At 32.4% G+C, this 9,994-nt stretch overlaps 1 protein-coding gene across 1 annotated transcript; it reads right to left on the reverse strand.

Annotated features, from left to right (window-relative positions):
* Window positions 1-5,639: 5,639 nt before the first annotated feature.
* LOC107495213 (uncharacterized protein At4g00950) lies at window positions 5,640-7,157 on the reverse strand. The gene is made up of 2 exons (XM_016116329.3): window positions 6,511-7,157; window positions 5,640-5,958 (listed from the first exon to the last, which is right to left on the reverse strand). The coding sequence occupies exons 1-2, from the start codon at window positions 7,051-7,053 to the stop codon at window positions 5,875-5,877; spliced, it is 627 nt and encodes a 208-aa protein (XP_015971815.1). The 5' UTR covers window positions 7,054-7,157; the 3' UTR covers window positions 5,640-5,874.
* Between the last annotated feature and the right edge of the window lie 2,837 nt (window positions 7,158-9,994).

Genomic DNA, 9,994 nt, shown 5'->3' on the forward strand with positions numbered 1-9,994 from the left:
TTGGCATTGATATTGCCGTTGGAATAGCCATTTTTGATGGGCTCGTTGGGATGGCTGTTGGCGGCTGGCAAGTGGAGATGGCCGTTTTCGACGTGCCCATTAGGATGGCCATTGAGAAAGTTGGGATGGCCGTTGGCAACACAAAAGTTGGCATGCCCGTTCATGTTGATGTAGAGTGAGAATGGGGGACAAAGGAAAATTGAGAAATGTGAACAAGTAGTGAGAGAGAGAGAGAGGAGTGGAGAGGGCTAGTCGAAGAAGAAAGTGTAAGGGTTGAGGGAAAAAGACAAAAAGAGAGAGAAAGCATGCCTGACACGTAGTAATGGTAAGGTCATAAGGATCGTGCCACAGGCTACAGCCCACCAGATAATTTCGGGCTGATACACCGAATGCACATTTTAAAGGATTCATTTTTAGTCCCTTTTTCCCTATAGTAATAAATGCTTTTTTCAAATGATCGATGTGTTGAGTCACATAATTTGACTTAACCATAACATCATCGATATATACTCCCATAAATTTTTCAATATACTCATGAAAAATAGTATTCATGGCACGTTGATACGTTGCACTAGAATTTTTCAAACTGAATGGCAAACCCATTCATATGTACCTAATGTCCCAGGACATCGAAAAGCAGTTTTGGACACATCATCTTCTACAATGAAGATTTGGTTATATCCTGAATAACCATCCATAAAACTTAAAATCTCATTACCTGTAGCAGAAACAATTAACATATCTGCTTTGGGCATAAAATATTCATCCTTCGAGTGGCATTATTCAAATATTTAAAATCAATACACACTCTCAATTTCCCATTCTTCTTCATTATAGGGACAATCTTTGAATACCATTCAACATAATGTGCGGTTCGAATAAATTTTACCTTAATCAAGCATTCAATCTCTTCTTTAATCTTATGATTAATTTCAGGAGCGAATCGACGAGGTGTTTTCTTTGTGGGTCAAACATTCAGCTTTAACGCTAGTCAATGTTCCATAAGAAAACGATCAAGATCAGGCATCTCATGATAATCTCAAGCAAAACAGTCTTTAAACTCATGCAAAAGATGATATAATTCAGTTCGAAATGGGACTGTAAGGTCCTTACATATGTAAGTAATTCGAACATCATCAACAGATCCCAGATTAATCTCTTCTAAAGGATCTTGCGACACAAAACCTCTCATATTTTCATCTTCTTTTACCGAATACTTTTCAAAATCCAACGGTTCTAAATCATAGATACAAACAAAAGATAAATTAACAAATTCATTAGGATTGAAACAAACTTGATCATTCACTAGATTAACAACAGCTTTGTTTTCAATACAATGTACTTCTGCTATATTAGCAGTAGTTTGATTGACAACATTACTAGAATTACGGGAACAGAAAGAATTTAAACCATGACTAAATTCGACCAAAAGGATCGAACCTACACTATAAGAAGAAGGTGAAACTACTTTCCTAAATGACTTAACTTCATCAGAAGAATCACTTTTATTCTCTACTGAAAAGAAATTACTTAAATATTTATTTAAAGTTACCAGATAATCTGAGACATCTTGTTGAACAATCCCACCCAGTCGGAGAAATACTAAGATGAAGCTTCACACTTAAACTCTCTGAAGTCAGATAGCACCCTTCACAATTGAAAGAATTAAGTACCCTGTCAACATTCAAAGGTTTTAGTTTAGGATTATACAACCTGAAGTTGACGTGAACTGCTCGACATACAGATTCGAATTAGCCTTAACTACTTCAGGTTTTCCATCATCTGTCGAAAGGAGGACGCTTTGATGCAAAGTGGATAGCACAACCTCAATTCCATGGATCCAATCATGTCCTAGTAAGGAATTATAGCTAGCCTTTGAAGACAACACTACAAAAACGGTGTTTCGATAAGAGGATTCAACTTTCACTTACAAAGTAACCAAACCTTTAGCAGGGGTCGAAGTACCACTGAAGTATGTTACTGAAATATTAGTAAGGATTAAATAATCATGATATTTTCTGACCTTCATCAACATCCTCCATCAATCAGAACTTTGTTTATTTTAATCCCACTCATGGTTGCGGTAATGTGTAATGGGCGCAAATGAGATTTTTTGTTCTCGGAAGGCCTTTGAAAATAACCAGGTTCATCCTCATATCGAATGAATGAAAAGGCTTCCTCATCATCAACATCATAATACTCCACTGGATTACCCTCATATTCTCCCAAATACTCAGTCGGGATAATCGAAATGGTACCGACTATTTCATCTTCTTCTTCTTCGAAGTACTCTTCATCTAAACCAACAACCTTGTCCTTATCACCATCAGAAATAGTAACCCCTGCTTTTCCTTTATCCAACTTCATAGGGGAGGAAGCTCCCTTTGGATATGTCTCTCCATCAGTCGAGAAGACTATTCGAGAATGCACGGAAGGTGTTGCCCCCTTGACTTTATCAACTGGAGATACCTTGGGTGGCTGTTGTCCTCTCCGTCCTCTACCCCTTGGATACCCTCTAGCTTGGCCATGGAAATAAGGATATCGACCTCGAGGAGGACCTCTATGCTCCACTGTGGGTTACACTTATAATGAGCGTCCCTGTTTTGAAACTCTTGGCAGTTTCGAATCCACTATACACCTATAACTTGAGAACGATTTATAGGTGCAATAGTGCCTTTCTGAGGACATCTAGAACTTTGCCCTTCCATTCGTCGAATAGGCTATTTTTGACGGGCCTGTTCCTCTCTGCGAGCCAATTCTTTCTTCATCCTTTCCATCTCAAAAATTGCCGCAGCTTCAACATCGAAAATCGTATTGCATCGAAGACACAGAGATACATCCCGATCCTTTAATTTCTGTTGCACCAGGAAATCTAACAACCCATCCCTGCGCTAGGGTATACATATCGAACATCTGATTCAAAGTTTCTCAGGGCCATGTCAAAGTCATAAGACATCCCAACCATATTCACCCCGAAATTTCCATGATGGCTTCTTGTATCAAATCCCTAAAACTAATACAATTATTAGTCGAATGACTAGTTGCTTGGTGAAACTTATAGTAAGGTTTTCCTTTTAAATCTTTTATCGAAAGCAAAGCTCTGCCTTTAGGTAAAATTAACAATTTATCTTTAAGAAACACATAGAAAATCTACTCAGATTTCGAAATATCAAAACTATATCTTTTCCCACTTTTTAGTTTTGAATCATTCGACTTATCATTGCTAGGGATTTTCTTAAGTAAAGAATAGACATAAGGAGGGTCTTTCCTAAGTTCAGCCAAATCAACTTCTGCATCTAAATCGCACTCCTTAATAGAAGATTCCATGGCCACATAAGAAACTTTCTCCTTACGAGAGAAAGGTATACTTTTTAACCTCCTTTTGTTCTTATATTTCTCTTTTTCTTTCTTCAGGATTTCTACTTGACGAACTCTCTCAGCCAAATGGGCTAAATCAGAAATATGCACATTGAGTAATTTTCGACGCATATAGAATCCTAACCTCATAATCGCTATCTTTACTACTTCACTTTCAGGAAGAGACAGATAACAACGACTTTCATCGATGGTTTCACCATCTCCACACTTCAAACCACTAGGTCAGTAACTGCCACATTCAAGTCTCCTAGATAAAATTGGGCATGAAAAGCAGTTTCTAACTGAGCCCATGTTGTTATCAAATTTGGTCTAAGATTAGAGAACCAAGTAAACACATTCTTCATTAACGAAGAAAGAAAAAACTTCATTTTCAAAATTTTACCATTAGCCAAATTCCCAATCTCAATCAAATATCGAGCAACATGTTCAGTAGTCGATTCCCCAACTTCTCCTGCACACTTTGTGATTATCTTAGGATTTTTCACTCCTCTTGGCACTTCAGCCATTTGAACATTATAAGAAAAAGCTGACACAAAGTGGGGTCAATTCATGAATCCTATATTGAATCCAACCCTATTTAAAACATCTTCCACAATTCTTGTAACCTGATAAGGTTCACCGACTTGATTAACGCGTAATTGCCCAGGACATCATCTGCATTTTGACCAGGAGGAACTAATTGAGGATTTTCTCTGTTTCTAAAAATATCATTTTTGTTTTAAAATAAATTTTCAAAACCCTCATTATTTCCTCTAGCATCTTGCCTTTCTCCTTCATCATAATCAACGATTCAGGCAATTCGCTCGATTTGCTTCGCAAGACGATCGAACTTTGATTCGTGATCATCCATCATAGGATTTAGAGTTGTGGTCATTTTTTAGTTAATAAATTGACTAAATCATGATGGCTTTCTTCTACATGTTCTCAAAATATTGCTATTGAATTAGAAGCATTTGATGTAGAACCCACCTTATAATCACGAGAATACTCGGATTGCTGATGTGGATTTTGAACATTGTTTACTCCACTTGTATCCCCAAATCGAATCGGAGGAATAAAACCACTTACTGGCGGAGTATAACTAGGAGGAAAGCCATAAGAAGGCCAACCAGCAATTACTTGGGGCTGAATCGGTGGTGGATTACCACGTGGACGAGTATTACGCCCATTATTTCCAGCCTGCATATTTGTAATCACCATACTTTCATTTACAACCACCCCTTCTAAACGTGAAATAACATCTGAAATTGTACATTTACTGGTGCACTATCATTTGTAGCTGAACCACCATTCACATTCGAAACTTCGTCAGCCATGTGAATAATTCTTCCACTCCTTAATTGCATGCACTAAGTGGCACCAAAATCATTTGACACACTTCAATTTTAAACTGTCTCACCGGGCGTGCCAATTTGTTAAGTTGTTTTTTAGCAAATCGAAGGTGATTCAATTCTAATAGTCTGGAACGAAACCTACTCCTCTTTTGCGGGTACCAATTTTCTACTAGTGCATAAAGACCCTCGAATTAGACGAGATTTTAAAGAAGAGATCGAAAAGATATAAATAAAGACTTTTAAGATAAAATTGATTGGAATTAAAATGGTTTCCGTTGAATTTAAATAAAGCAGTAAAATACCTTCGATTGAATCAAAGAACTTTTGACATGGAAATTAAAGGGTTTCGAAACATAAAACTGAGCAAATAAAGTAAATGTTGCTTGAAAGATAAATTTGTATGAAAAAATAAAGTTTGCAGAAAAATTAATGGAAAATAAAGACATGTGGAAGAAACCCTATAGAAAATTAACTCGAACCAGACTCAAAAAATCCTTGGGATGTGAGTGTGCGTGAGTAATTTCTGAAGTAAAGTTCTAACCCCTGTATCTTCGAGCCCTCTCTTATTATAGCCATTTCCTAACAAATTAATTTGAAGTGTGACTTCCACGTGTGTGAAAAACGTGAGTAACTGTATCCACTCTTTTGCTTGATCTTGTAACCGCTGGAAAACAACTTTTTGCTTGATCTTGTAATGGCCGGAAACAACCTTCGAATCTCATAATCTTTGATTCACTTCTTCGAACAGCTCTTTAACTTGTTAAGCTAATCAAGCTCTTACACGATAACCTTAAACACAAAATCTTCTTCGATATCAACTTCCTTACGAAAACTCACTCACTACCCTTCGAATAACTTTCTTCTTCGAAATTATTTTTTTACCAACAGAAACCAAATTTAATATATTATTATTTCAATAGAGCTATATATATAAGTTTGTTGATCTTCCTGTACATAATAGAAGTGGTGGTACATGTATCAATATATAAAGTCGTAAAAGAAAAAAGGAATTACGTTCGGATAAATATCCTTTATTATAATTTTTCCAAATTGATAGGATAATAATTCCTTCTTTACTTTATCTCTTTGCATATCTCCGAACTCATGATACACAGCACACACCACTCTGACGTTCGAATTTCGATTGGTTAATCAAACAATCTCAAATTTTGTTGTCTGATTTTCTTTGCCTTTCATGCCTGCGTCTCCATGGAACTACTTGCTTAACGCTTTGGTAAATGCTACTCTGCAATTATCAAATTTATCATAATTAGTAACAAACTGTACAATAATTAAAATTGTTTGATAAATAGTATGTTATTGATTTTTCAAAGGATTATGTTTATTCCAAATAGATAGTTCATAGTTTCCAAATTTACGCATATAAAATCTCACAGCTTCTCAACTTTATAAGTATCCGCAAAATTAAGAACCACAAAAATCCCCAGAAATGAGTGTTATTCTTTTCAAATTAAATATAATAATCTTGTGGTTAATTTTATCAATGATTAATGTTCTTGTCAAACACTTCCACTTGTGCATAAATTTCCCCAAAATTTTGAACTAAACAGAAGAAGGGTAAAAAAAAATCAGGGTCTGGCATTAGTAGAACAAATTAAGATAATAGATTACGTACCTCTGTGAAAATTTTGCATAATCTAAATTGTTGTGTATATATTTTCATAATTAATTAGATAATTTTGTGTGAATGTTGATGAATACTAAAACTAAAAATCAGATCATATATAACATAACGAAATGAAAATTTTTCATGTGGTTGGTTGAAAATAATAGTTACCCATAACTGCGATTTTGCCTGAGAGAAGCTCCCCTTTCTCCTAATCCTTGTGATCTTGACCGTACCATTTTCATCTTCAGTCCAACTTGAAAAGTCAAAAGTACCCTCACTCTCCACACCGTTATTCTTGTTATTGCCGCTCCACCTGCTAGACACAAAATTGGCATTCCAACTTTCCTTTTGGTTCCTAAACGGCGTCGTAAAAGATGTGGCACGCATAACATAAGGCCCTTCCAAGACCGTTGTTGGGGAAGGCATGCTCATAGTCTTGGAAACCTTTGTGTTGGTTGTTGACAACCTCGGAGGAAGCTCCAAGGCTCGTGCCACGTCACTACCTTTGTTGTTTGACTCAGATGATGCGTGGCACGGTCTGGGCTTCCCCGGTGCTTCCTCCCACTGAAACGGAACGGAGACTGGCACCGTCCGTGGCGGCGGTGTCGGAGCATCTGGGGGCATAGTTGTCCGTGAAGTGGCCACAAGGGAGAGCTTGGGTGGTGTGTGTGATCCATGATTGAGTCTTTTGTTTTTGTTATGTGACTCCATGTTTTTGATGAGCTAGTGAAACTGGTTGTGTTGCTTTGTGTTTCTGTCGTATGTGTACTTTTATAGGAAAGGAAATTCTATGCCTAATTTATCCATCAAATATTGGATTTCATTTTCTGTGAGCAAAAATTTAAGGATAAATACACTTATAGTTATTATTTAATTATTTTTAGTAATACATAATTAATGTATATAAATAACATGGAATATGCATCAAAACTAAATAATTTTGAAATTATTTTAACTCAATAAAATATGACATACCATAAAATAACTTTTGCGTGTGTTGAGAAGAAACAAAATAAGTATCGACTTGAAACCTTGATCAAAATGACATATGTTTTAGCAATATTATATGTGTTATATTTGTGTTCATATGTTTTTAAATTTCTTATTTTTAGTATTAAAAATTAATTATAAAAAAACAAAAGGTTATATTAAAAAAGTGATACAATTATCATGTTGTATAATTTTATGGGCAATTTGGGTATTTGAGAGTGAAAGAAATTGGTGAAGAATATGAGAGAGCGTGTGAAGTGGGTTAGGCAGTGGAGGCTCCTGTGGCGCTTCTTATTCACGAGGAAATGCGCGTTTTTCTTTGTTTAACGTCAGTAAGGAATGACCGTTATAACCTTCGGTGGTGGGCCCCACTTTGAACATTTCTTCGTTTTCTAAATGCGGTGGATAAAGGCAATCAACGTCACTTGACAATTTACACGGTGATGAAATGAGAATTTGAGATCCCTTGTTTCTTCTTAAGCGCACTGTGGGAGGAAGAAATGCTACTAACCTGTAACCTGCGTTGTGTGTTGTGATGATAATTGATAGGCTTAAAGCGGTGTTAATTTACAATTAAAGCGAAAATTAATGATGGCTCTGCAAGAAAACAAAATAACAACGGAAATTATTTCAAAACTTGAATGCAATTGCAAGGAGATGATCAGATGATATAATTTGAATCTAACTAGGAAGAACAATGCTAGGGACAATAATATTTGTGATTGATAGTCATCAATTAGTCATTAATGATGATTTAATGATATAAGATTGGTGTGAGATTTATCTAATGACTCATTTTTTTATTAGTTATATGTTGACTAAAATACAATAAAATTACTCATTCTCTATACTTTTTCAACTAAAAATTAAAGTTATGCGTTTGAACATACCGTATTTGTTTTTATTTAAATTCAAAATATCAATATTTTTTTAATTTAAATAATAGTAATACAGATTATGTTTCTATGAATTAATTACGTTATATCTACATAAAAATCAATTGCTAAATCAATTTTTTTCCTAAACAAAAGAATTCAGCTCAACAAGGTGGAATTAAAAAAGTAACAAAAATCTAAAAAAAACTATACAATTTTTTTGTCTAACATTGTCACAATAACAAAAGGAATCAAAATAAAAATTTTGTTAAATAGACAATAATTTTTGTAAATAAACAATAAATTTTAAAATTGGTCGAATAAAATAAAAACACACTATACTTCTAAATTACCTATCTAAATCTTAATATTAGAATAATCATCCACAGGGACAGATTCATGTTCAAGCAAGTGGGGGTAAGTACCCCAGTAGAATTTAAAACTTTTTTAACTAATATAATAATAAAATTTATTTGCTCCCATTATATAATTCAATTTGACTCTATTATAATTGAATTTCAATCATCATTAACTTTAATTATGTAAAAACAAATAATAATATAATTCAAGATTCAAATAAATTTGTTATAATAACCTTTAAAAAGAAGGAGTGAAATAATTATAAATTTATTATTTTATAATTGTAACTAATAAATAAACCTAAAATTTAAAAAAATCTGTTAATATACTTAGTGAATATTATTATTGTGCCATGTATATATATTATATATATTTGATTATTTGTTTAAAACAGAAGTAACTACCAATTTGATATCCAAAAGATTCAGACAAAATAATCGTTGAATAATTTAAAAATTACAATAAAAATAACTAATAAATATTATATTTCTTAGAAGTGACAAAAAAATTTTTGTATTTAATAAATGACATATCCATTTAATTTAAATTATTTTGTCATCGTTTGAATAAATACTTAGAAAATACACAAAAATATTTAGAGTAAAATTTGATCTCTAGATTTTTTTTATTTTTCAAAAAAATTTAATCATTCACAATTAAAAAATTTTTAAAAAATTCAGTTGACATAAAATTATAAATTTTTTAAAATAAAAAGATCTTATTTTTTAATATTAATTATAAAAAATTACATCAAAATATAATATCTAAAGTCTTTTTTAAAATATATATTTAATATATATCTAATTTTTTGGGACTTATTTGTTGTTAACACTTTTAGAGTTATTTTTTATTAGCGATATAAATTTTTCGATAGTATTTTTATTGTTTACTCGTTTAAAATAATATGTTTTAAAATATTATTCTCTCTTCTATAAATTACCGCTAGGTTAGCATCTTAATTTTAAAACAATAATAAAAATATTTGATAATCAATAGAATTCAGCTCATTAATATTTTATTATATTTGATTATAAATATATAAAATTATTCTGTTAAATTAATTTTAATATTAAAATAATACTGTATGTCTATTCATTGGTGTTTTTTTTAAGTTAACTTTAGTTTTTTTTTTGGACAACATTAGTTGAGAAAATCTTTTTAAATATGAATATTATAAAGAATCGATTTGGTAATCGTATAAGAGATGAATTTTTAAATGATTATTAATGACATATATAAAAAGAGAGATATTTGATTATATTGACAATAAAATTTTAGATTTGATTGTATTTAATCTTTTTAAAACATAAAATATAAAACATAAAATTTTAATTTATATATTATTATTTTAATATTTTAATTTGTTAGTTAGATAATTTAAAGACCAATTATATTTTATAATAACAAAGTATAACTATAAAAATTAT

This window comes from Arachis duranensis, chromosome 6 (assembly GCF_000817695.3).
Source record: "Arachis duranensis cultivar V14167 chromosome 6, aradu.V14167.gnm2.J7QH, whole genome shotgun sequence".
NCBI lineage: Eukaryota > Viridiplantae > Streptophyta > Magnoliopsida > Fabales > Fabaceae > Arachis > Arachis duranensis.